Source organism: Oryzias latipes, chromosome 4 (assembly GCF_053564925.1).
Source record: "Oryzias latipes strain Hd-rR chromosome 4, Olatipes_Hd-rR_3.1".
Lineage (NCBI taxonomy): Eukaryota > Metazoa > Chordata > Actinopteri > Beloniformes > Adrianichthyidae > Oryzias > Oryzias latipes.
In genome coordinates this window covers 11114177-11139828 of record NC_136240.1, presented here as the reverse complement: position 1 = coordinate 11139828, position 25652 = coordinate 11114177, and the positions used below count along the sequence as shown (strand labels likewise).

Here is a 25652-nt window from a genome sequence, read left to right as displayed (position 1 = left end):
AAACTTCTAAAACATCAAAGAGAATTTCATGTATTGTCAATGTTTGTTTGAAGTTTTTAACTTATTAATGCAAATAAATGCTTTCTTTTTTCTATTCATCCTGTCACTCAATTGAAGCCGAAACGTCCTTTGCAATGTGTAGTTTGAAATCAATAACCTTTTTTTGAAAAGTGTAGTTACTCCTACTACTCTTGGTTGTTTTATACTAAAGTGCCCTCTGGTGTTGCAAATTCAAGATGACTGATTTCTTCCAGCACAATAATAGATATATACTAAAGCTGATAAAAACCTCAAAATTCTCCACCAATTTAAAAAAAATATATGTATATATGTTTTCACTGAAGGTTACAAATTGGTCAAGTATTTTTTTATTTTAATTGTGCTATGCATTCATTAAATTCTACAAAGAAATTATGTTAATTTATGCAATAAAATGCATTAAAACTTTTCCACCAAAATCATCCATCCATCTTCCAAATCAGTTCAATCCTATTTGTGGGGTCTCATGGTTGCATGAGCCTATCTCAGCTATTGCTGGGCAGAGTACACTTTGGGCAGGTCACTAGGGCTTTTCTCTAAGGCATAAAACTAATTTACTGTACTGTTGAATTAGATGCTTGTGGGTAGTATTCGGCAACACAGCTATGGACACTCAGTAGGTTTTAGTTTTAGTGAGATATTTGCATTTATTATTCTCAATTAATACATGCGTGCATGGATGCATGCATTCATGTATGGATTCCTGTTTGCATGCATGCATGTGTGTATATATGAATGTTTCTATGCATGCAATGCAATGGCATGTCCTGTATGTATGTGTTAAAAAAATACAAAGAGAAAAACACCCAAATTATGTTTAACTTATTGCTCAAATGCTGATAGCTGCATGCATCTTCTAATGAAAGAGGTTAATGAATTTGGCCTTCTGCTCTTTATGCTATTTTACTTTCCAATGACTTAATTGTTTATTTAATTTTTATTTGTCCAGAAGATAACCCTTTCAAATTAAAATTAAGCCTCAAAATCATCATCATTGTGTTCACTTGTATGTGTAACTATTCTTTAATTAGATACATTTTTACACTTAAAAATTGTTTGTCTCTGACGATACAATTGAAATAAATTACGAATGTTGTCCATTTGTATACATTTATTTCTCATTTATTATATTATGTAACATTTGAATGCTGGCTTGGCTGACTGACAAATATTAAATCAGGAAATAATAGAGGAGTTATTTTTGAAAAATTCCTCTGTCTTTTAATATCATTTTCCTTTCTTACCTAGTCTTCAAAAATCAGGTGCAGCAAACTGGATGATGTTTTGGCGTGTAATGCCATGCTCTCATATGGATCAATAGAAGCTTGAAGTGCTGTGTTACTCATAGTCCATGAGTTTCTGTCTCTTGCAAAGGCCTTAGGATGACCTCTCTCCTGTAGGAGAAGTGGGTGAGATTGATCCTATGGTTCATCCTCTCCCTCTGCTGCAACAGGCGGTAAATAGATAGAACAAGTTTAGCCAGCACCAGCATGCAAGTCATCTCTATAATCCCCAGTGCAATGTAGATCATCATGTGAGATTTACACTCCTGAATCTTGATGCTGGACTGGTGCAGGAAATAGGGTGTTGGCTCTGAAGGATTCACTTCAAAAGGACAGGTGAAGCTCAGAGGAGGAGTTGGTGCAGGAGGTTGCGTTGTCTTAGTGGTTGTTGGTCGGGTTGTCCTGAGCATGGTTGTTGGTGTTGTGATGGGAACAGTTGTTGTAAGTGCAGTTGTTGTCATGGTTGTCGTAGTAGTTTGAGTTGTAGAGCTCCACTCTTGTTGACATGTAGTCTTGAAACCAACTATGGGTTCAACGGTTGTTGTAGTTGCAATTGTTGTGAATGCTGTAGTTGTAGTGGGTGCTGTTGTTGTCACAAAAGAAGTAAGTGCAATTGTTGTAGTGAGTTCTGTTGTAGTCATAATGGTAGTGGGTGCAATAGTAGTAGTCATAGTGGTAGTGGGTGCAATAGTAGTAGTAGTGGGTGCTGTTGTAGTCACAGTGGTTGTAGTGGGTGCTGTTGTAGTCACAGTGGTTGTAGTGGGTAGTGTTGTAGTCACAGTGGTTGTAGTGGGTGCTGTTGTAGTCACAGTGGTTGTAGTGGGTGCTGTTGTAGTCACAGTGGTTGTAGTGGGTGCTGTTGTAGTCACAGTGGTTGTAGTGGGTGCTGTTGTTGTCACAGTGGTTGTAGTGGGTGCTGTTGTTGTCACAGTGGTTGTGGTGGGTGCTGTTGTTGTCACAGTGGTTGTAGTGGGTGCTGTTGTTGTCACAGTGGTTGTGGTGGGTGCTGTTGTTGTCACAGTGGTTGTAGTGGGTGCTGTTGTTGTCACAGTGGTTGTTGTTGAAGTGGTTGTCGTAATGACATGTGTTGTGCTCATTACTTTTCTCGCAGTGGTTGTTGGTATTGTGGTTTTGATGAGTTGAGTTGTGGGAGGAAGGGTTGGACAAATAAGTTGATCGTCCCTCAGTGATCGGATTTCCTGTCCTTTCAGAAGTTCTGGATGTTCGCACACCACCGGAGGCTTGAGCTTCTCAGAGTTGTCTCTTATCCACCCGTGAAGATCTTTCAGGTTACAGTCACAGTGCCAGGGGTTGTTACTAAGGTCAAGTTTGCTGAGTTTTACAAGAGGTTCAAAAATATTTCCTGGAAGGGCATGGAGGTTGTTGTTGGAAAGTTTGAGGGACGTCAGTGATTGTAGGTTTTCAAACAAGTTTGCATCCAATGTTTTTATCTGGTTGTGCTGCAGATTCAAGTCGGTGAGCTTCTCTGGACCAAGGAAGTAATCAGCAGACAAGGTGACAAAGTGATTTTTCGAGAGATCTAATTTTTTTACTTTCTTCAGAGGGCTGAATATTCCTGTAGGAAGGGTGCTGAGATTGTTTAGCTGGAGGCTTAACTCAGTCAATTTAGGCATTTCTCCAAAAAGAACAGATGGCAGACTGTTTAGTTTGTTCTTGTTCAGGGTCAAAACTTTAAGCTTAGGGAAGCCCACAAAATATCCCTCAGGTAAACCAGTCAGTAGATTATTGTCCAGATACAGCTTAGTTAGCTTGTTTTTGTGTGGAAACAGATTTGGAGGTAATGAAGTGATCTGGTTTCCTTGCAACCCAACCTCTTCCAGATTGGGGAAGTTCTTCAAAAGATCTTCGGGAATGGTGGTCAGCTGATTATCATAAATTCGTAGAACCTTCAGTTTTTTCAGGTCGGAAAACCAGTCAGTGGACACAGATGTAAGGTTGTTTTTAGCCAAACTGAGCTTTTCAAGGTTGTCAAGACCCTGAAACACCTGGTCTTCAATAACTTGAATCTTGTTTTCGTGAAGCTGAAGGTCTCTAAGTTTCCCAAGACCTTCAAATAAACCATTCTGGAGTCCACTGAGCTTGTTAAACTTTAGAATAAGGGTCTCTAGATTGCTGACATCAGCAAAGACACCCACTGGAATTGAACTTAGCGGATTGTTGGAGATCTCAATACTTATGAGGTTCACTAGACCTTCAAAAGCTCCCACCTCTAAAAAGGTTGTGTTAGTGTTCATGAACTCCACCTTCTCAAGCTGGGGGTTTTCAACAAAAGAAGCCTTGGGGATGGTTTTAATCTGGCTATCCACAAAAAACACCTCCGTCACTCCGGGTCTTAGATTCCTTGGAATTTCTGTCGTAGATTTACCAAAAACAAACTGGTAATCTGGAATTTCTTTAACCTGTGAAAAGCCCAGATGTAAAGACACAAAAAGAATGACGATCTTCAAACTTGACCTTCTTCTCCCCTATAAGAAAAAACACACAGCAGGCACCTTAACCCTTGTGCTATCCTATGACCCCACCCTTACATTGACGTGTTATTCTTACCATGACACAGGTGGATAAAGTTGGAGAGGATTTCATGTAATCCATGGACACCAGTGAAGATCACAAATCATTGAAGAACACAGATTCAGAGCACTGTCTAGTGGGTCTAGATGACCCCACTCCCAATGTTAAAGTGCCTAGGATAGCACAAGGGTTAAAAATGAACATATGAGACCCTGTAAATGTTTTTCCTTTATTACCTCAACTTTTTTGCATTGTAAAACAAATTAAAATTAAAAAATTCTTACCTGGTAATTTGTTCTCCGATATAAGCAAGAACAGACCACAAACGAGGAGTTTTGTCAGTTGTATTGTAGAATTGGCTGGTCATCCATGTGTTGTATCTTATGTGATGCAGGGTGTAACCCGCATCTGTAACTCAAGATAAGAGTGGAGATGGCAGTTTCTGGAACCTTCGGCGTCACACACCACTCCAAGACAGTTGAATTTTAAGCAGTATTTTCTGTGATGCTTTCATGTTATTTTTGTAGTAACTGATATCTAAGAAACTTTGTATTCCTTGTAGATTTTGCCCTACAGTAGCTGGGCAGTTTCCAGCAGCAGCATGACACTAAAAGGAATTCAGCGCGTTCTGAATATGGATGGATGGAATTAATTGCTATTCGAACACAAACAAAAAAGGGACAGTGAGGAACAATGTCACTTTGACACCAATGAACTGTCCTCTAATTTTATTTTCTAGCTATTTAAACAGCGTGGAGATGGCAAACTTCACTGTTTATAGCTGCATTTGATTTGTAAAAACATCCTTTAGCAAACAATATCTACTGCTAATTATCACAGATGTGTAACTTACTTTAAATAACATTTATCCAACAATGTACTTTCAGGTTAAATATCATCTGAAATATAACATGTTTTTCTTCATTTTCACTGTGTTAAAAAAAGGCAGGCACGTGGCTAGGTCCAAGTGCAGCAAGTGTATTACAGTTTTTCTCAGTCGCTTTAGTACAATTCTCAGATCAGAATGAAATTCCCAAAACTATTTGTTCAATCTTCACATCATGATGTCACTTGTGCACATTATATAAGCAGTTTCTCACTTCTTTGAACAAGTTACAATTGCTTTTGTACATCCATGCAAATGATTATGTACAATTCTCTGCTCTTTGCTACATTATCAATTGTTTATGTCATGTTGATCAAAATGTATTATATAGTTCACTGTGCAATAGTCTTACTCCTCAAAACACCTAGTCATTGGTTAGTCGTATAAGTCATTAACTGCAAAATGGTTGACCAAGTTGTCACAATGTGACAAACATATTTCGCTGCATTGCAAGAGAGGATATTCGCTGAAATGTGGATGAGAATTTGTGGCCTAACATACAGGAACGACAAGAGGTGTAGGAAGACCACACCAATTCCTACTGCACTGCCTGTACTGTTGTACAGAATATTGTCCTATCTTTTTTTTCCTTTGTGTTACTGTTTGCAGTGGGTTTTTTCTATGTTGGTATGACATGGTCTGTCAACAAATTACAATATGAACAATAAAAGTGTAAATGTAAATTTTGTCCAGTCTCTTGCAATCAAACAAAAAAGGTGTAACTTACATTTTACAATAATTGTCATCAAAACTTTAGCCATAGTTTACATCAGAACCTCCCTCTAAAGTAAACAGTTATATTGACAACATGACTAAGTCATTTGACTGTTTTGTTCGTAGACAATGACACAAGGACTTGACATTCTGATGGCACTGACATGTTCAATGACATAAAGACTTAGTTTTGAGAGATGAACTAAAGATTTTGAGCAAGTTACAGGCTTTTGCAAGAAATCCATGGTGTTTTGCTGTTTGTACAAATTGTTTTGAGAAATGCACACACGAATTTGCAAACTTCAATTCTGATCTGAGAATTGTACTAAAGCGACTGAGAAAAACTGTAACCAGATGGATTAACTACAAGTCTCTGAAGCTAAGGCAGGGTAGGGCAGACGAGGTCATACATGACTCCTATTGTGGGGTCACATGGCCTATCCCAGCTATTGTTGAGCAGGGCACATCCTAGGCAGGCCATCAGGCCAAACATAAACCTAATTTACTGTACTTTTTAAATAGATGCTTGTGGGTTTTGTTCGGGCAAATACGGTTATAAACACTCAGCAGGTTTTTGTTTTAGCTAGATATTTACATTTATTATTCTCAGTGAATAATACGTGTATATAGATGCATGCATTCATGTATGGATTCATGTTTGCACTCATGCATGGGTGTCTATATGTATGTATATGTATGTTTCTACACCTGCCATGCAATGTCATGTCCTGCATGCAGAGAAAGACACCCAAAGTATGTTTAACTTATTGCTCAAACACCAGTAGCTGCATGTGTCTTCAAATGAAAGAGGTTAATGAGTTTGGCCTTCTGTTCTTTTTGCTAATTTACTTTCCAATAATTTAATTGGTTTTTTTTTTTAGCTTTTATTTGTCCAGAAGATTACCCTTTCAAGTTGAAATTCAGCCTCACAATTGTTATCACTGTGTTCACCTGTATGTGTAACTCGCCCTGGGAGTACAGTAAGTTAGTGTAGAAACGCCACTGCTCTGCGGCAAAAAAAAAAGAGGTTTTCCGAACCAAAAGTATTTGATTTTGTTTGAAATAAATGAACTAGATGAGCTCAGGCATGATCATATAATCAAATATTAAAACACTTGTCATACAAAAGTGTTATTGAATACTTATGTAGGTTTTGGCAACTTTGTGTTTTGAGGAATTAGAGAAAATGAATATAGACCATTTAAAGCGCAAATGACATGAACATTTGGCAAGATGGACAGGAATTTTTGTTAAATTAGAGTATGCCAAAAAAAAGTATTATTCCCAGAATGCAAGGCAGTGAACAACAGCAGTTGTGCATTCATTCAGTACAAACAGGTTTTATCGTAAAATAATTCCAATTTACTTCTTTTTTCTGTCACGGTCAGTCAACCAGGTGAGCACCCAGATGCAGGGAAGAACCGCAAAATACTCCAGAAGAATTAATTAATAAAAAGCTCACCAGACCTGCTGTGACTAAAAAAAAGAGCAGGGACAGATAAATATTGAACTTTTCTGTGCTATCTTCTAGTATCACTGATACATCACTAAATATGTAAGCATTGACAAAAAGCTTCTGCGATTGTTTACTAAATGATCACTTTCCAAAGGCAGGAAAATTAAAAAGCAAACTTTATTGCCGCCCTTGTTTTTGGAAAATGTATTTAAAGTGGACTGTATTTTTCCTGAGAGTTTTATTTTCCTATTTCATTTATGCATGTGCTTTGCAGTGGCACAATGGTCATAAAACAGCAGGATTTAAATAAGTGTAACACAGAGAGTTATAGTTTTCCTCTTAGCGCCCATCCAAAGAAACCATTTACACTTGAATTACACTTATATATGTATTCTTTGCTATTTCATTACCTCCCCCAGAAATCTTTCAGGCATTAAAAAACAAAAATTATTGTCTAAACTGTTGTCCGGACATTGAAAAATACTTAGACTGACTAGTATTACAATGTGTTGCTGTTTTTTTACCACCAGATGGCAGTAAAATTTTAGAGATCCAACATTTTTTGAGAGCAGATCCTCTTTGGTCTGATTCTGTTAAAACTTCTCCTCCATCAGTCTGTCTGTGCCTCCAGAGATGTAGGGAAATGCATTCATATTGAAAAAAAAAGTATTCACTCCAATCAAAAAGTAAGGGAACAATAGTACTTCAGCACCAATGTACTATCAGTTACTTTTACTTTCTAACTTTTTGGACAGAAACCACAGCTAACTCACCTTTTGTCATTGTTTTGTTAAAACGCCCTTTAGCACAAAGATTCCACTGTTATGCTACGTTCACACAGGCCTCAGCAACATGAGTTCAAGACGACACACGGTCAAGTCGTTTAATGATACATCTCTGTAAAAATGCCTGTATGCACATCTCAGGCATCCTCATTTGAAACTACGCTACGCAAGTTGTTAAGTCCGTGTGCGGGCTCTATGTACAAAATCCATGGCCACTGAACGCATGTTGAAAGTCAAACCAGTTGAACTTTGACCAATAAGGGGGACTTGGCAGTGACGGATGGGTAGTGTACTTTTTCATTCATGTAAGTACCAACCGTTTGAAAATTGTTAATGAAGAAGAAACAATGATTGCGGATTAGGCCCGGCTGGAATTATACTACACTAAGTCATTTATGTGTCTGAATCGAGCTGGGAAAGAGAAAACCTGGAGCATGCAAAGCAAGATTTGCACTGCATAAAGCCTCTTCCAGCTTGGTATTGGGTAGTGACAGTTCAGTGTGAACATCATATGTTAAAAGAGCATTTAAGAACACACATTTACAGATGTTAGAAATATTTTAAGCAACATTTAACAACGCTTTACTGTCTTATTAGCATTTCCTTAAAATTTCAATATTTTATCCTGTAATATACAGTATGTACACACTGTGGTGCATGAGGGTAATAAACGGAAAATGTCTTGCCCTTGTACACATGGACTGGAAATCAAGTTCACATCCTTTTGATGAAACACTGGTTTCTAGCCCAAAGTGCAAATTAAATCTCAAAACGTAAAAGTTTCCCAAATATTCATCTTCTTTAGTTTGTTTTAAACAATGGCCTGCATATAAAAGTAAAAATAGCAGAACACAGAACGTGGAAATCAGTTTCTGGAAGATAGTCACACGGACATGAATTTTGACACACACACAGTCAATGAAGTTAACTCACCCTACCAGTACCTTAAAGACCCACTCTAACAACAATGGTATTTTTTCTGTTTTCATCATGTTCACATGGTATTTTTCTCATGATGGAGGACATATGTAATGAACATTACCGTATTCTTAAAATTGCATTTCTGAGTGTTTCTTTTTAAGTCAAAATGAATCAGGAAAAGCTTGTAAGTGTATCATAGACAATTGTAGTGGGTCTTTAATTAAAAAAATTAACGTTGCAGGTCTGTCGTTCCAAAATTTTGAGTGTGTCGAAACCCAAAACCCAGATGTATCAGACAAGATCAGAAAAAAAAGTCATTTAGTCAAGGAATTAAAACCAAACACAGCCATCATAAAAATAGTCTCTATGCAGATGACATATTACTGTGTTTAAGTAGTTTACATTCTGTAAATGAAACAGCAACAATCCTTAATGAATTCTCCTCCATATCAGACTACTCCATTAATTGGAATTAGTCTGTTTTATTACCACTGAACAGTAATGCAGAGTAAAGACTCACGATACCAGTCAAATCAGGAAATATCAAATATCTAGGTATCTATTTTTCCCCAAAACTATCGCAACTGGTGCAGCTAAACTACACCCCATTACTGAAAAGCATACAGGACGATCTAACCCGCTGGGTCAACCTGCCTCTGTCCCTTATGGGCAAGGTAGCCACGGTTAAAATGAAAATCATACCTAAAGTTAATTATCTCTTCTCAATGATTCCCACACGACCCCCACTAAAATGGTTCAAAACATTAGACTCATCCATGTCAAGCTTTTTATGAAAGAATAAACCTGCAAGAATTAGTCTAAAATGTTAAAATCTGCAAAAAGCTGTGGAGGCTTAGAATTACCTAACTTCTACAAATACTTTCTTGTAAATAGATTACAATACATCTTAAAATGGTTAAAAAATAATCCAGAAACCAACTCATGGTTAGACTTGGAACAGGCATTATGTGGAAAGATCAACCTGTCAGATTTACCATTTATTAGCCAAACAGTTAAAAAACAGGATTGTTTCCAAATTATTAATACACCACTTTAACAGCCTGGTGGGAATTTCTCAAAATATCAAAATCATCAATTCAACCGTGCAAAATGACACCCATCTTGAACAACCCAGACAACCTCATAAACAAAAAAATGATTCGCTTCCCAGATTGGCAAGCAGGGGGCGTAACACTACTAGAGCACCTAATTATTGATAAAAGATTCATAACCCCCCAGGAACTTCAAGACAAGCATGAAATAAATAACTTCCTGGAATATCAGCAACTTAAATCAATTATTACTAAAAAGTTTAAATACAAAGACAACGATTTAAAACTATCAGAAGCAGTTACCTCTCTGATTAATTTTTCAATGAATAAAACTCTCTCCAAAATATACAAACTTTTATGTAATTTAGATACTAATATTTCACTTCCGACAATAAAATGGAATGCAGATTTGAGCATCAGCACAGATGAAAGCTTCTGGTCAGAAATTTGTCTAAACACCTTTAAACTGACAAAAAGTCCAAACTTGCAGCTAATCCATTTTAAAACTCTTCACAGAATTTACTACACTGGACAGAGGATGTTCAAGATGGGTCTCAGTAACTGAGACATTTGCGAGCACTGTGACAGTAATCTACCTGAAAGTTACATGCATGCACTGTGGTTCTGCATGCCTGTCCAGGCTCTCTGGCAACAGGTATGTGCCGATCTATCAGTTTGGCTGGTTTCAATCACGGCTTCACCGTCACTTTGTGTGCTTAGTTACATGAGTGCCATCGCTATAGAAGAAGGATTAATATCTATCATTTTCATAACTCTTTGTATTGCTAAAAAAACAAGTTTAATAAATTGGAAAAACACGAAAATATAAATATAAGTCAATACAGAAATATGCTGTTTGATCAGCACATCCATGACTTAGGGGGTGGGGGGCCTGGTCGTCGCTGCTCCTTGCCCTACTGCCGTGGTTCAGGGTGGGGGGCAGTGGGGACTCCGTTGGTAGGGGGGTCGGGTCCGGTGCCTGGGTGGGGCGGGCTGGGGCGCTGCGTGGTCTTCTGGGCTTGGGTGTGGGGGTGTGTGGTGGGTGGTGGTCTGGCTTGGCTTGGGGGGGTGGTCTCTTTGCCTGTAGTGGGGGGGATTGGCGGGGGGCCCTGTTTGGGAGGGGAGGTCTAGCGGCGCTGGATGGCCTGCCCATCTACACCTGGGGCTGTGATCAACCCTTCCCTGGCTCTGGGACGGGGCAGGGCAACCCTCTTGGGTTCCCCGGTCGCTTTGGGTGTCATCCACTGCGGCTGGGGGGGGGGGGGCTTGTCGGCCCTGTCCTGTGGGGGGGGGGGGTACTGGGGGAGGGGGGGGCACTATCGGTACGGGTCCTTGGGGGTTTGACAGGTCGGGTCTCAGCTGATGCAATCGGCGGTTGCCCCGGCCGGTTGGCTGCCTCGGTCCTATCGAGGCCTGACCAGAGCTCTCTCAGGGACGGCGCCTGGGGGTGGGGGCCTGTGCCTGCTCTGGGGGGGGGGGGCTTTCTGGCTCCTTTCTCTCTGTGTGGGGTGGGTGGTGCTGGGCCTGGGGTGTTGGCGCCTCTGGGGATGGGACCCCTGGGCTGAGGGGACCTGGCCCCTATGCTGGGGGGGGGCTGGGGGACAGCTGTTTGACCACCAGGGGACAGTCTACCAGCTGTCCCCAATTTACCCCCTTCCTCATATAATCTCATATTAGGGTCAGGGGGTGGGGGGTTTAGCCTGTGATGCACCTTGGGGGGAGGAGCTACTTGGCAGTGGTCCCGCTCCCATGGTTGTCGTATGGAATGGGCCCCCCTCTCTCGGTTTTATTTGCACCTTAGACATGTACCCCCCTTGGTAGGGGGGGTGCTTGGACATCACTGCCAGCAAGCAGCAGATGTCCTCTTAGCGCCCTACCCGCCAATTTTAACTGCACTTTAGTACACACACCCTTTACTCCTCAAAATATGCATTCAAACATAAACACACACACACATGCACACACACACCCTCACAAACACACACGCACACGCATTTCGCAAGGAAGGTGGCCCCTGCCTTGCTCCTTTTTGTCCAACTGTGGGCCGGGTGGATGGCTGCCTGGAGCGCGGACTCCCTTGGTCTCCCTTGGGGGGTCCTGGCTCGTACCTGGGGTTGGGTTGGCTGCTGCGGCGGGGGTCTTGGTGTGGGGATGGCTGGGCACTCTCCCTCCTTCTTTTCACATTCCACCATCCATTTTAGAAGAACATAAACACTCAATTGAGCACAGGTGTTAGCTCACCTTCGCACTAAAAGTTTGTGTGATTGAATGAAATATTTCACACTAGTTCGTTTGAAGGCATACGTATGCATGTGTGAACACTATCTGTTTTGTGTACATGTTGACATGTGGACATTTTTGCAGCTAGCAGGTATGTTTGTAACATTTGAGTGTGTGTGTATACAGGCCCTGCCCTTTGAGATTTGTATTACATCTGTACCTTACCGTAATGATAAACATCCAGCAACGTGTTGCTTTACAGTATGCAGCTTCATGGCCCCCCCCCCCCCCTTCTATTATCACCCTCCTAACCCCCCCCCCCCCTCTCTCTCTCTCTCTAACATCCCTCCTTTCCTTTCCTTTTCCGTCCGGTCCAACACAAAAGATTTTCAAATATGATAGAAATGAATAAAGTTCGGCCTCAATTACAAAAGGGGTTTATTCAGACATACCTTTGGTTTGTCTGAAGATTCATAACCCCTGTTGTTAAAGTAAAATATGTCCAACACAAGAGGCCTTCAGCTCTCATCTGTCTGCCCAGCTGTTGGACAGGACAAGTAAAAAAAAAAAAAAAAAAAGACAAAAAAAGTCAATCCACCTGAGCCGCAGCCATTTATTAAATATGAGAACTGGACTAGATTTCTACAGAAAAATAAACAGCTTTTACTCTTTCTATTTGTCAGAATAACCATTCTTGCTCTGCTTCCTTTTGTAACATGTTCTTGCTCATTCAAATTTTTTTTCACATATTTTCTGGAGTGCAAAGTATTTTTGAAAAATGATTATCAATCCAAGTGGAAAGTTCTAAATATTTGACAAATTTTGTGTGGCCTGCTTTCAAGGAGGAGGGATGTGGACTTACAACAAGCTCACTCCTGATTGGCTAGAGCGATTGCCATAGAAAAAGGGTGACTCAGACCGACTTGGAACAATAACTGTTGTCTGTTAGTCAACAGACTAACGTCGTCAAACATGTTGGCGACTGTTTTGCAATGGCAACTAATTTGACTTTATTAAAGTAAAGTTACCCTGTATTACCCACATTTACCACTGAGCTGTGTCACAATACTCATGTCGGTATTAGCAATTACTGTGCTATGCCTTTTGATAAAAGAAAGTGAAAATAAAATTTCTTTAAAGCAAAAATGGCAATAACATTTAAGGCAGGATGGAAATAAATTCTGGTTAAATCAGAGTATGCAAAAAAATAAATTAAAATTTAAAGATAATCTGCATTTTTTGTAGAAAAACGGATATTTATTATTGTCAGAATGGAAGACTGCAAACAACAGTTGTGCATTAATTTAGTACAGACATGCTTCTATTGTAAAATTAACTTATTTTTGTTAACATTCTTATTCTGTGGCTCATTTCCAATAAAGGTTAAACTGTTTTCTAATTGGATTGTTGTCATGTCCATATGAAACTGCTAAGAAGAAAAAAAACCAGCAGAAAACTAAAAGACAAGACTTCATGGCGTTTACAAAAATGACAATGAAAACACTTTTACAGTAAGGAAACACAATTATTCCTCTATATATCCTTCCATTGAAGTAATTCAGTGAAAAACAAAACAGAGGAGAAATGTAAATCTGGCAGATGAAACTATTGTGAATTTGAAAGCAGTTATGATTAAATGCATTCCAGCAGCTTTTGATAATCTATAGAATCAACTATTTATTTCAGCCTTAGCTTCAGGACTTCCAGGATTTTATTTTTTAGTCTACAGCACAGAGTTTTTATTTTGGCGACCTATCTCTCCCTTGCCCCTCTTCTTCCTCCTCCAGCACACACAGCTGATGATGAAAGCGCTGATGACCAAAGTGGAAACTACTGCAGTGACTATCAAAATGACTGGCGTCTTGTTGCAGGTCTCTCCATCCTCCTCTTGTCCACTGCTGGTGCCGTCTTCTGTTTCTGAGTTGGGTGTGGTTTTGATGGCAGGTGACGGAGTGCTTCGTTTGGGCTGAGGTGTACTGAATTTCTTCCTCTTATCAGTTGAGGTCAACACAGTCTGTTCAGTGGGACTGTGGAGGATCAAATCCTCATCCGTCAGCATGACAATCTCCTCACCATACAGACTGAGGGGTGTCTCACAAACAACGCTGGTTAGTTTGACCTTTGATGGGTTCTGTATGAGCCAGTCCCTAAGGGGAATGATATCGCTGTCGCACCTCCATGGATTCCGCTGGAGAAGAATCTCTCTAACAGCGGAGAGAGCAACGAGAGTCTCCTTTGGCAAATTAGGGAGTGAATTGTTTCGTAGATCAATCTGTCCTAAATGGCTCACACCTTGCAGGAAGCCCAAAGGAAAAGACTCGATGAAATTGTGCTCCAAGGAAATGTTGACCAGACGAGGTAGCTCTTGGAAAGTCCCAGCCTCGATGGTTGTGAGCAGGTTGGTGTGCAGGGATACTTCTCCTAACTGCGTCAATCCTTTAAACGCACCTGCTGACACGTGACTGATCTGATTGCGACTCAGAACCAGTAGCTGTAACTGAGTCAGATTCCTGAACGTGTCATCCTCCAAGCGGTTCAACTTGTTGTCATACAGCCATAGCTGTCTCAAAAGCATGGGCCCAAACACCCCAGGGCCCAGACTCCTCAGCTGGTTTTTGTGTAAGGAGATTTGGGAAAGAAGGGGTAGATTTAAAAAGATCCCTTGTGAAAGAGATGTCAGCTGGTTGTTGGACAGAAACAGCTTTTGAAGGGTCAAAGTTTTGGAAAATAAGTCACGGTGAAGATGAAGGAGTTTGTTGTCTTGTAGAGAAAGTTCTTTCAGATCCACAAGATCATCAAAAATTCCAGTTTCAAGCTCCCGTAACATGTTTTTGTTGAGGCGCAGGATTTGCAGCTGAGAAAGACCCTTAAACGTGTCATGAGACAGGGAAGTGATATTGTTGACAGAAAGTGAAAGCTTTTGCAGGTTTGTTAGAGGATGGAAGGCGATTACAGGTACAGATTTGATGAAGTTCCTACTGAGGTCAAGCTGTGTCAGGTCTGCCAACTGGGAGAACCACTGAGGCCGCACTACTATAAGTTTATTTTCTGTAAGAATCAACACATCCAGTTTTTGAAGATGTTGGAACAAGGTCTCAGGAAGATCCTGCAACTCTGTGCTAGAAATGACCATTTGAACCAAGTTAGGAGTGGAATCAAATGTTCCAGGGTGCACTTCCCTCAAAGAAGTTGCCTTAATCATGAGTTTGCTAAAAGCAGTCGTGAAATTAGTGAAGTCCTCTGGTTTCAAGGAATCAAAAGTGCTTTTAAGTATTTCAAGGAGGCTAGTAGAAGCGTTCAAAGTTTTGGGGAAGTCGGAGAGGTGTGTGCAATGGGCTTGGTTAGCAACACATTGGCATCCATCTGGACATGGAAGGACAACCGCACTCAAAGAGCAGAGAATTAGAAGTACGGCAGGAGTCAGTGGAAGGTCCATTTTTGTCCTTAAAAGGAAACAGAAGAAATGACATGTTAGAGAAAAGGTTGGTCATGAACCATCTGGATATTTTCATCAAGGAATCCTGATGATGTTTTATAGTGGTGTAACGATTAATTGATGAATTAATTTATTATCCTACGATCCTACCACATCAATCTTTCTGATGTAAGCTGTTTATTAAATCAACCAATACCATTCAAAATGAAATAAATCACTTGTTATCAATATTAGTGGCTGGGATTCCATGCAGGAATCCAGGGTTCGATTCCCCAGAGGGGAATAAACAATGGTACTGGGGGCAATTACCATATACATGGCGAGCAATTAACATCATCCAGTGGGGGTCCTTGGGCAAGACGATGCAGCAAGACGGTGCAGCTGCAGCTCACTGCTCCCCCGGGGATGGGTCAAATGCGGAGAAGAATTTCCCATAGTGGGATAAATAAAGTATCAATTATTATTATTAATTATAATTATTGGAAAATACTATTTGGATTGAGGCATGGTTGGTAAAAATGACCAAGTGCATTACAGAGGACAACACATATGTGATGCAGCAAAAATGGATCAGTCGATCATTCTGGTCCAATGTGTGGAAACCCTTTGAATTTAGCAAAGATATGTGACCATACAGTGTGCTAGTATGTACCAATAATCTTTCCTTTGAAATCCCTTATGATGTGGAAAAACAACAGTGGGATGAACTTTAAGAAACTTAAATGTGAATGGATTTACCATAATACCTGTTTGCATGTTTGTTTGTACACATATTTAATTTACACATGATTGTCTTGAAGAAATACAAGGAATGTGGAAAACTTCACCAGCTCTGTTCAGTACCAGGTACTTATCTCTGAGTCTCACTGGTTGGATTTTTGGCTAAAGATGTCCTGGATAGGTCAGATAATCAGATTGTTCAAAATGAACCGATGGAAACTATGAATCACTAATTATGAGATGGATTAAATTATTGTTAAAATAGATCATTTCACCCTTAATATTTTAGCCCCAGAGGAGTATAGAAAGCAAATTTGACCTTTTTAGAATGATGTCCAGCTTCATTATATTGACAATATCAGCTGTTTTTGTGTCAGATAACATTTATACAAGCTGTCAGGGCGAATGGTTGAATAATTAGACTCGTTCCTTTTATATATTATATATCATAATATATTATTGTTTTGAAGTAAGTCCTCTTCCATTTGATGACATTTTGACCATCAAGTTTAAAACACCGTGTCAGGAATCTTTTTACAACTTCTTTTTAAATTTATCAGAGCAGGGGGCTGCAACCTTTAAAGCCAAAATAGTCATTTTGTTCAGATTCTTGCCTACCAAAGCCCAGCGAGAGCTGCAAAGTGTTTTTAGTAAAATACAAAAATATATTTTGTTTATGTTTTTATATATGTTTTTGTGGCCAGAAAGCCATTCATTTATAAAATGCTGCTTTTAAATATTTGCAATAGTTCAATTCTAACAATGTTATATTTTTATGTTTAACAATTTTAGCTTCTTTTTCTTTTGCCACCAGCACATGCAAGCTCATTTTGAAAGAATTTCATTATCAATTTCATTGTCCAATGGACAGTGACAATAAAGGCATATGTAATCAAATCTAAAATAAAATACAGCCTGTGTTAAATAAGATCCTCTTGTTGAAGCAAATGTTTTTGAAAGAATTTGAAGAAAGTCAAAGATGGAATTTTCTATCATGACTTTGGTTCATCCTTTTCTGCCTTTTATTATAACAAGAATAGTTAATAAACCTAAACATGAGGGGGTTGTCAATAAATAAATTCACTTCCTCCCCCTCTCTTCAAATCAATTAAACTCCTTTTGACAAGCTTAATATTTAATAGTTTCCATGCATTATGTCTATATACAGATAGGAATATGTGCTTTAGGCCTATTCTAACAGATTCTAGATTGATCTTTTACCATCATTTTGCCCAGTTATTTTATATGTTAAATATCTAAAAAATAAATGATAAGTCATTAAACTAAAACAAACTAACCAGAACTAAAAAAATGATATTTATTCAAATTCCTTGCATCTTTCTGTAAAGACCCACTCCAATGAAAATTGTGTTTGTAGCATGTAGCATCATGATGGAGGTCGTATATAAAAAAATTCAGATTAAAATTCACTTTTTGAGTTTTTCTTTACTCGAATTGTTGTAAATCTTGAGCAGAAAAAAAACAAAGGCATGATGGAAAATGAAGACAGGCTTATTCTGTGACAGTAGTCCAGCTCGCAACTCAGAGGCGAATTTCTGATGAGCTCCTGCCGCTCTGCAGAAACTATGTGAAATGACACAGTTTTTTTATTTTTATTTTAGCTAAAAGAAATGGCATAATCATAATTAATATACCATTGGGAATGCTTCTACGATAGAATTGGGGTGGGACTTTAAAGCCAACGGAAGGCCAGAAAGCTGTATGTGGCTCCGGAGCCGCAGGTTGGAGACCCCTGATTTAGAGTGTTGAGAATATTAAACGACTTACATCACATTTTAATGCAAATAAAACATGATTATCCGTCGCAGATGTTTCAAACTTCCCCCAGTTTTACTCCCAAATCTTTGTCAGGATTGGTTTGTTGTTTAGTGGATACTTCTAAAAAATATTTGTTAATTGATCTAATTTAAATCTATTTTGGGTCATGCCGAGGGGTTGGACAGAGGTTGCATTGTTCCAAAACTGCAGTGAATCGCCTGTTAGACTTCATCAGCTTTTGGTTGCTGGGATCCAAACCATGATGGTTTTCCCATTAAACGAAACAAAACTCTAAGGCAAACACTCATCAAGGAAGCAGGAAGTCCTTCCTTTTGCAGAAATGTTTATGGAGTTAGGGTTTGGATAAGTGAATCACCACATTGTAGATGAAATCATTCTTTTGTTTTGTCTACATCTCAGCTTGCAGATTGCTTGCACATTTTTGAGCCTCCGGCTCTTTATCCTGTTCGCAATGGCTCTGAAGGCTGAAAGGATTAAACTTTCTAACAGAATGTTCCACCTCTCCTTGCAGGTCTTTGTGAGACTTAAGGCTGGCGAGTGTGAATCGTTTTTCAGTGACTGAGATCCATTAGGGTGCAAGAGGAGTCTTTGCAAGGAAGTACTTTTCCAAAGCATCTCAAAAGACCCCAGCTGCAGAGAAGCTGTATTTCTCTTTTCCTTTCTTCAGGTTGGTCATGAAATACCTTCTCCCATCTGTTTACATTTTCGGCTAATTTTATACTCAAGTCTGTTTTCTATCAAAGGACAGCAGAGTGAAAGAAGAGAAACTTTCCACAGTAGGATGGTCAGGATCTGAATCACCATTCCCTGTGTTAAAACCTAAATGTTTGTGGTTCAACTTCTTCAATTCCATTTGAGGCACTTCCCTTTTCCCTGACATGTCATAGTTCATACTAAAGTTAAGGGTGGTTTTCTGAAATAGTTCAGCATCAAGAAAAAGTCTAAGCACAAAGTTTTAGGTTATCTGAATACTTTTAATGTGGAAAGATTGATTGTTTGTAAGAAGACACTTTCTTTGAAATCCTTTTTTTTGCCTAAAAACACTTAAAATTACAATTGTTCATTTTGTTGCTGTTGAACCCCCCATTCTGCACTAAAGCACAAGGCAATTTTTGGTCTTGATTTGAAAACATTGATTTTTCTGATCTTCAAAAGCCGTAAAAACCTTTTTAAGTCTTTAATAATTCAGTTCAGATTGTTTTTCTTCTTTCACTGAGATTTTTTTTTCTCTCTCCAGAAACAAAACAACTAACGGTTTAATCAGGAATAACACTGACAAGAATAAATGAGGGGAAGAAAAGAGGCTCAAAAGTGAAATAGTCTCTCAACTCTGTATTTCAACATCTATAATATACAGTATTTGTTTTAACAATAATTTTCACATCTAGCTGTACAACAAGGCAGTTTGTAGAACTCACCTCCAGTAGTGAATGACAGTGAGGCGATGCAAAAACTTAGTGAGCTTGTTTTTCTTTGTGGAATGCCTTCAGCCTCACAATTCCTCTGAAAGTTTCTCCACCCTGCTGCTCTCCCCCCTGCCTGAACTGATTTCATAAACACAGACCTTTAAATGGGTTTTACAGTGGGTGGGGTAACTCTATTTTTTTCAGCCTTACATCTTTTGTCATTTTGTTGGGAGGTGGTGACGATGTCAGTTTGGATGGTTTTGCTGATCTAAGTCAGGGTTTTGCTAAAATTCAGAGATTTCTCTCTGTTGTTGCTTTGTGATTCCTTGTTTGAATGAACAACAGAGATAAACATTCAGCTGAACATCGCCTTGCTTCTGGTTCTTGACCTCTTTCACAGAACCCAGCAGATAAAGAGGGTGGAGTTAACGTTAAAACCTTAACTGATGTGGAGGAGATTGTAAACACAACGGAAGAATCTAGAATGATTTAGTTTTCCTCTGACCAAAAAACAACACCATGACCACAATCATAACCTTATGTTGACTGACAATAAAAACACATTCTTAAATATTTTAAATACAGTTTTATTCAAAGTTTGTTTAGAGGCTTTAGAAGAAGGTGCTTTAGTCTGATAAACTATTTCCTTTCTTTTTTTTCTGCTCCACAATTTATGATAATGTGTCTTACATGAAACATTACATTAAATTTACATTTATTGCTGTCTAAAATTATATTTCCAAACTACTTTTAGAGAAGATACAAAGACTGTTTGAGGAGGTTATTAGCAGAGGGCAGTGTGTACGTAGCTTAAGACAAGAAAAGAAATCTTATATGTGGGTAATTGGAATGAACTACCGTATTTTCCGGACTATAAGTCGCCCTTTTTTTCATAGTTTGGCAAGGGGTGCGACTTATACTCCGCAGCGACTTATATTAGAAATAAATTGAAATAAATACATTGTTAACCCTCCTGTTATGTTCATTTGTGAGGAACAGAGATGATATTCCTGGGTCTACTTGATGGATGAGGTATGTTAAGTGTTAAGAGTATGTTAAGTGACTCAGAGAATCAGCAAACTTTTTTTTACAGTAAGATCTTGAAGGCTAACAACACAATATTCTATTTTCCAATTATTTCATAGATTCAGAAATGCAATAAAAATGACAACTGTTTCTACAAATACAGGCTGAAAACAGAGTATTAGTTGGCCAATGATGCTTCATCAAAAGAATAAATAAATAGGTTTGAGAAAGAATTACTGTGAAATTATGAGATAAACAGTCTGCTATGATTGTGTCATATGAGGTTGTGAAAGTTATTATATCTTGGTCTCAGATTTTGTCAAATAAATTTCTCGTCAAAATGCGACTTATAGTCCAGTGCGACTCATCTGCGTTTTTTTCTACTTTTTAATGCATTTTTGGGCTGGTGCGACTTATACTCCGGAGCGACTTATACTCCGGAAAATACGGTATTTAGTGGTTTTTGATATAGATGGAGTTCAGGAGTCTCGTTTGAATTTAGTGTCACATTAATTTAATCAGCAATGGTTTTGGTTTGTTTTTTTAGAGTAACTATTCTCAGAAATAAATCAAAATTAAGGGTATATTGGCTTTGGGATATTTAAATATTTGACAGTAAGTTTTTTTGTCTGCTAAATGAAGACAAATATATGTAACTCAGAAGAATGACACTGACTTTTGTGAGCTCCTGGTTTCGCTAGGTTTATGTCGGATGAGCTCTTATCTCAGATGTGCACACTAATCAATCTTTTTTCACTGTTTCAGCTTGTGTCTTCCACAATGCCATTTCCCCTTCCTTAGTTTGCCATCTTTCACTGTGTATGTTGGCCGATGGTGACCGTTGTGTGAGCTCAGTGTACTGGAAGAGCTTAATCACTGGTTGTCATAGCAATGAACTTGGGTGTTGTTTACTAATTCATTCTCTTTTGTTCCATTCTGGGGGAATTTTTGGCAGCTTTTGGCACTAAATCAAGATTTCATACAGAAATATAAATAAAGTGTGTTTATATTTTGCTTCAACAGAGCTATATTAGTTCTAGTCTTTGGTCCCTCGGGGTCAAGAATGTAATTTTTATTGTATTGACCAACACATTTTTTTTTAATTCACTTTTAAAAAAGTTTTCCTCACTTTTCATTGTTAAAATTCATTTCCTAGTGGTAGATTTTCTGTCTCTGTTTGAATGGAGTCCACTGGTATTGGTGTGAAGAATGTTCACATAGTTGTGTGTTTTTTTTAAACTGAGATGCTTGTGAAATCCCACAGAGGCCGTTTCTTAATCATGTGCCATCTGAGAAGCTGCTGTTTTCGCCAGCGCCTTGATTCATGGCTAAGTCTGCTTCAGTTTGCAAAGATGGTAGGACAATGACGTCACCTGGAAAAAAAACTCAATTCATCAAAGTAAAAGAAAGACATCTCTATCAAACTTGTAATGTGTTCTAAGGTTATGTGAAAATTGATGTTGACAGAACACGTTTTTGGCTCTTCCTAGTTTTATGCAATTTAAGCAATTTTGTGTTTTTATTTTTTCTATTTTGTGATAAAGTTGAAGTATGTTAAGCTTGTTAAGGCCTTACATGGTATGGCCCCATATATCAAAGACCTCATAGTGCCTTACCATCCTAATAGAACACTTCACTCCCAAAATGCAGGACTGCTTGTGGTTCCTAGACTGAGTAAAAGTACAGTTGAAGGTAGAGCGTTTAGCCACCAAGCCTGTTTTATGGAATAAACTACTAGCTCATGTAAGAGAGGCCGACACAGTTTCCACATTCAAAGTAAGACTGACGGCTCAATGCTTTGAAAAAAAATCTGCGCCACCATTGATTTTCTATTATCTGGTATATCACAGTGTTTGTACCAGCCTGAAACCTGGAAATTGGCCCCCCCTTGCAGCTGCGCCCTGCTGTCTTATGGAAGGAGTTGCATATGTGTGTGAAGAAACAGGGGAGGGGCAGTGGGTGCAGGCACCGAGGTGAATCGTCGCACGCAACGCAGCCTCTATTGCGCTAATGATGTCATTCTTTATTAACTATTGTAGACATTTTTATTAAATGTCTGTATTTTCCATCTGTATTTTTTACATCTCCATGTCGTTTAGTTGGTGTTTTTGTTTCAGGCACTTAAGCTTTCTTTTCTGTTTTAGACAATATCAGGGTTTCTGTGTGGCAAAATAAAGTTCCAGTAATATTTGTTGAAAGTTAGTTTATATTGCTTTTTTCTTTTGTTTATGTTAGTAAAAGATACAATTTTACGTATACTTACTCAATCTTTATAGATAATGATCTCATTTATAGTCACCACGGCGAGTGGGGGGGCACAAAACATTTTCTTTGTCCTAGGGGGGGCTTTGCAAAAAGTAATTGAGAAGCAGTGGACTAAATGATGCCGTACAGTGATTGTGACATGTGTGTGGTGTGAATGAAGTACATAAAATAGCTTCACACCCTGATCGTGTTTTCTAGAGTATAGTCTGCAATAGATTCTGTTTTTGGACTGAGTTGTGTTACAGTAGTCTACATGCAGAGGACTCTGTCTATTGTGGCCAAGCTGACATCATCAGTGTTCTGAAAGTTGGCAAAGTCAGCAATGACTTTGTTTCTGATCTCCAGGAGTCTGATGAGGTTGTTCTCACGAACCATATCCACAATAAGGCTTTCTTGTGTAAATATGGCAACCCTCCCACCTCTATGTGCCATTCTTTCAACTCTAAAGAAAGAAACATTTTATCAATGGACATGTTTTACGATAAAGTAACAACTGATTTGAAACTAGTCGACTGCTTTCACAGGCTTGTAAAATTGTATTGTGACAAAGAAAGCAATAGAGTACAAGACCTGTAGTGTTGACTGAAAGCCCTGATAATGGTGGCCACGGTAAACCTACTAAGGTTTTGCCGTCTCTTAGTCCTGCTTCAGCCATTGTCATGTCATGGACAATGACTGTTGATCGCATCTCGTCCGTAACGATGGTGCGATTTGTCTTCCTCTCCCTTGTTGGCCTCCTGCTCTTCCTCCTCTGAATTGAACTCCTCTTCCTCGTAGGCCTGCTCCTCTTCCTCCTCTGATTTGAGCTCCTCCCCCTCCTTGGCCTGCTCCACTTCCTCCATGGCCAGCTGTTCTACCTCCTTTGACTCGAATTCCTCTTCCCCTGACTCTGCCTTCATCCATTGGGTTTGTTTGAAATCTTCATCAAACTGTGACTCTGAACTTGCTTTTATACATGTGGTCACAGCATTAGTAAACAAGTGTCTTCAATTGTGTGTCATTGTGTGTAATGAATGATGCCAGGTGTGTTCATTGTGTCCAAATATTGCTGAATGTAGCAAGCATTTTGCATCACATGAGCTTTCATTCAAGAGTATGAGCAGAGTTCTTTTGCAACTTGTGTTTTAGCAAAGACAAATGTGTTAAGATTAATGAGAACGGAGGATTGTGTTTTGTGAATTTTGTCTTCATGTGAAATGTGTTTATTATATTGGAAAAAGGTGGCTAGATTTAGTAAATATGTTTAGACATCTGGTCATTTGGTTTAGGGGATTGGCTTTTGTGTTTTAGCATCAATGCATAACTGTGTTTTACAGTCTATAACTGACACAATGTCATTTGATGCATTTTAAGAAACACATTCACAATTCTCCAATTTTACCGACCTGTTTTAGTTTTAGTTCATTCTGGAGATACCTGAGAGTTGATCATTTGTTATTAAAGTACACAACCAGATTTACACCTCTTCAGCATTTTTGAGGTGAATTGTTCCAATCTGAACTTAAGAATTTGAGAAATGATCCCCCTTCCCCTTCTATTATCACCCTCCTACCCCCCCTCTCTCTATCGTCCCTCTCTCTTCTTCCCCTCTTTCCTTTTCCGTCCGGTCCAACACTAAAGATTTTCAGACATGATTGAAATTAATAAAGTTTGGCCTCAATTACAAAAGGGGTTTATTCAGACATACCTTTGGTTTGTATGAAGATTAATAACCCCTCTTGTTAAAGTAAAATCTGTCCAACACAAGAGGCCCTCAGCTCTCATCTGTTTGCCCAGCTGTTGGACAGGACAAGTTAAAAAAAAAAAAAAAAAAAAGAATTCGAGAAATGATTTGTTTGAAATGCAGAAAGATGTGCAGAAACGAAGAAACCCATGACACTTCGGCAGAAAGGTTCTGGGCCGGTGACCTTCTGCATGAGTGGGAAAAGCTCAGACCATAGCTGAACCCCAGAGATGTTAACGGTGTAAGGACCAGACCATGCCAAAGTATTGTTCCTGACCGCCTCTGGAATGTGGATAAATAAACATCCATGAGTTTAAAGGTGAAACATGATGGTGACTGACAGAGAGGACAGAAGCTTTTGTGTCGGCAGCCCAAAGTTCCAGGATGCGAGGCAGAACTTTTTTGATTGAAAGCTTCACAAATGAATCTCATTACAAGAATGAATTACGCAAAGATGGTGCCTGAAGGAGTTTTGTATCAAAATGAGCCAAAAAAAAGAGTGTAGTAAGATGAAAGTCGTGGGACTACAGTTACAATTTTCCACTGGACCAACCATATGATTTTCTAATAAAGAAAACTAAACCATTTTCAAGAGATTTTTTGGTTTGGGGGAGAAAAGGAGGAGTGATGAGAAAGACTTAAAACCTGTTGCAAAATTTGTTATCTGGGGCTCCAGAAGGTCTGAACAACTTGTTCAATTTTTATCCAAGCTAAATCAGACTTTTGATATTCATTCAAGTCTTTGTCTCTTTCCTTGAATTTGACCTCACAAAGCTGACAAGCCTCAGAAAAGCTCATTGCTGTTTGTTTGTAGATTTAAAGCAACAGCTTAAAGATTCAATCCCATCAAAACTTTTTTTGTTGTTTTAAATATATTCTCGTGGCATTTTTGGATGATGGAGGACAGATACAAAGAAAATTAAGATTAAAATAGCCTTTTTGAGTATTTGTTTATTCAAATCGTTGTGAATCACAAAGTGTTAGGAACTATTGGTGAATGAACTGAAAGACAGGAACTTGCATGTTTAATGAACTTAAAGCTGGACAAATTGTAAAAGAAAGAAAATAGTTGTCTTAAAAACCAGCCACTTAAATAAACTGAGAAGGATGAACTTAAATTGAACATCTGGATAATTAACAAAATGAACACAGTGTGATTGTGAAAGAACATTACAAGAAACATGAGTGAAAACAAACCAGAGTAACGGGAACAATTCAAAAATGGAAGTGAAACCAACTGAAAGTCCCGATGTGTCTGTTGCTTCAATTCTGTAAATGTTGAAAGCATAATGTTGCTTAAAAAAAATAATTGGTCATAGACCTGATTTAACCCTTTGAGTGTTTTTACTACACTACCATTTATTTATTTATTTATGTTTTAGTATTTA

General features: G+C 38.7%; 2 protein-coding genes and 1 long non-coding RNA gene across 5 annotated transcripts; 1 reads left to right on the top strand and 2 right to left on the bottom strand.

Annotated features, from left to right (window-relative positions):
- Nucleotides 1-1043: 1043 nt before the first annotated feature.
- On the bottom strand, nt 1044-4283 carry LOC105353900 (uncharacterized). Of its 3 annotated transcripts, none has more exons than XM_020702278.2 (3): nt 4139-4283; nt 3891-4027; nt 1044-3808 (listed from the first exon to the last, which is right to left on the bottom strand). In XM_020702278.2, exons 2-3 carry the CDS (start codon nt 3933-3935, stop codon nt 1382-1384), a joined length of 2472 nt encoding a protein of 823 aa, XP_020557937.2. In that variant the 5' UTR covers nt 3936-4027; nt 4139-4283; the 3' UTR covers nt 1044-1381. The 3 variants fall into 3 exon arrangements, with proteins under 3 accessions (XP_020557937.2, XP_078801914.1, XP_020557938.1); XM_078945788.1 differs by having other exon boundaries at nt 1044-3742; XM_020702279.3 differs by lacking the exon at nt 3891-4027 and having other exon boundaries at nt 1044-3742; nt 4139-4251.
- An 8840-nt stretch (nt 4284-13123) lies between these two features.
- LOC101171153 (uncharacterized) lies at nt 13124-19388 on the bottom strand. Its single transcript, XM_078945787.1, has 2 exons — nt 19263-19388; nt 13124-15331 (listed from the first exon to the last, which is right to left on the bottom strand). The coding sequence occupies exon 2, from the start codon at nt 15322-15324 to the stop codon at nt 13612-13614; it is 1713 nt and encodes a 570-aa protein (XP_078801913.1). The 5' UTR covers nt 15325-15331; nt 19263-19388; the 3' UTR covers nt 13124-13611.
- Nucleotides 18388-23996, top strand: LOC144991866 (uncharacterized). The gene is made up of 2 exons (XR_013655526.1): nt 18388-18511; nt 23319-23996. It is a non-coding gene; the product is annotated as an uncharacterized LOC144991866 (long non-coding RNA).
- The last annotated feature ends 1656 nt before the right edge of the window (nt 23997-25652 follow it).